The sequence below is a fragment of the Sorghum bicolor genome, chromosome 2 (genome assembly GCF_000003195.3).
Source record: "Sorghum bicolor cultivar BTx623 chromosome 2, Sorghum_bicolor_NCBIv3, whole genome shotgun sequence".
Classification (NCBI taxonomy): domain Eukaryota; kingdom Viridiplantae; phylum Streptophyta; class Magnoliopsida; order Poales; family Poaceae; genus Sorghum; species Sorghum bicolor.
Window position 1 is genome coordinate 10,138,493 of NC_012871.2, and position 978 is coordinate 10,139,470.

A 978-nucleotide genomic window follows, 5' to 3' on the forward strand; every position below is an offset into this window, starting at 1 on the left:
AAACCTGCAAAAAAGAAGCCGGCTCGATGGCCGACAGCACATATACGACACGAATGCCACACATCCATAAGGCCATCAACATCACATACAGCACGATAGCCGACATACTTACTACTACTAACTACGACTACTACTAACTAATTACTACACTACTACTACTAACTACCGACTACTACAACTAACAAAACCAGAAAAAATACCACTTACCGGCGATGGACAACGACGACGACGATGACCGCAGCACCACGACGGAGACGACCACACCCTCCTTCTCCTCCTTCTTCTCTTCCTTCTCCTCTCCCCTTCTCCTCTTCCTTCTCCTCCTTCTCCTCTCCCCTTCTCTTCTCCCCTCTTTCTTATTCCTTGCTCCTCCCTTCTTCTTCCCTGCTGCCGGCGTAGGGGTAGTAGGGGCCGGGGCAGGATGGGGTGCCCCGGCGGCTAGGGCTCGCCGGGGTAGGGGCTGGCAGCCGTGGCCGGGGCTCGCCGTGGCGGGGCGGCGGCGCGTGGCGGGCCGGGGCCGCTGTGGGGGCGAGGGGGCCGGTGGGGGCGGGCGCGGCGCTGGGGCGCGGCTGCGGCGGGGTGGGGTGGGGCGCGCGGCGGCGGGGCGCCGCGGCGGTGGGCTGGTGGGGGCAGCGCGGCGCGGCGGCGGGCGCGTGGGGGCGGGCCGGCGCGGCGTCGGGCGCGTGGGGGCGAGGTGAGGACGGGGCAGGGCGGCGCCTCGGCTTCGTTAGAGGCGGGCGACGGCGACGCGAGGGAAGGGCGACGGCGGCGGCGTGCTAGGGGGTGGGGCGCGCGAGCGGGTCTGGGGTTTGGGGCGGGGTGCGGGCTAGGGAAATTTAGGTTAAAGGTTAGGTTAGAATTTTTTTATGGTCTTTGCCGAGTGCCAGGTGGCAGGGCACTCGGCAAAGAATATTTTTTTGTTTTATTTTTTTAAATGGTCTTTGTCGAGTGCCAGGTGGCAGGGCACTCGGCAAAGAA

The 978-nt window shown here is 63.7% G+C and overlaps 1 protein-coding gene across 1 annotated transcript; it reads left to right on the forward strand.

Annotated features, from left to right (window-relative positions):
* On the forward strand, positions 213 to 698 carry LOC110432606 (rRNA 2'-O-methyltransferase fibrillarin-like). Its single transcript, XM_021453368.1, has one exon. It carries the CDS (start codon positions 213 to 215, stop codon positions 696 to 698), a length of 486 nt encoding a protein of 161 aa, XP_021309043.1.

Bases quoted from the DNA above. Each gene is read 5' to 3' on its own strand.
- LOC110432606 (XM_021453368.1), top strand. From the start codon at position 213: ATGGACAACGACGACGACGATGACCGCAGCACCACGACGGAGACGACC.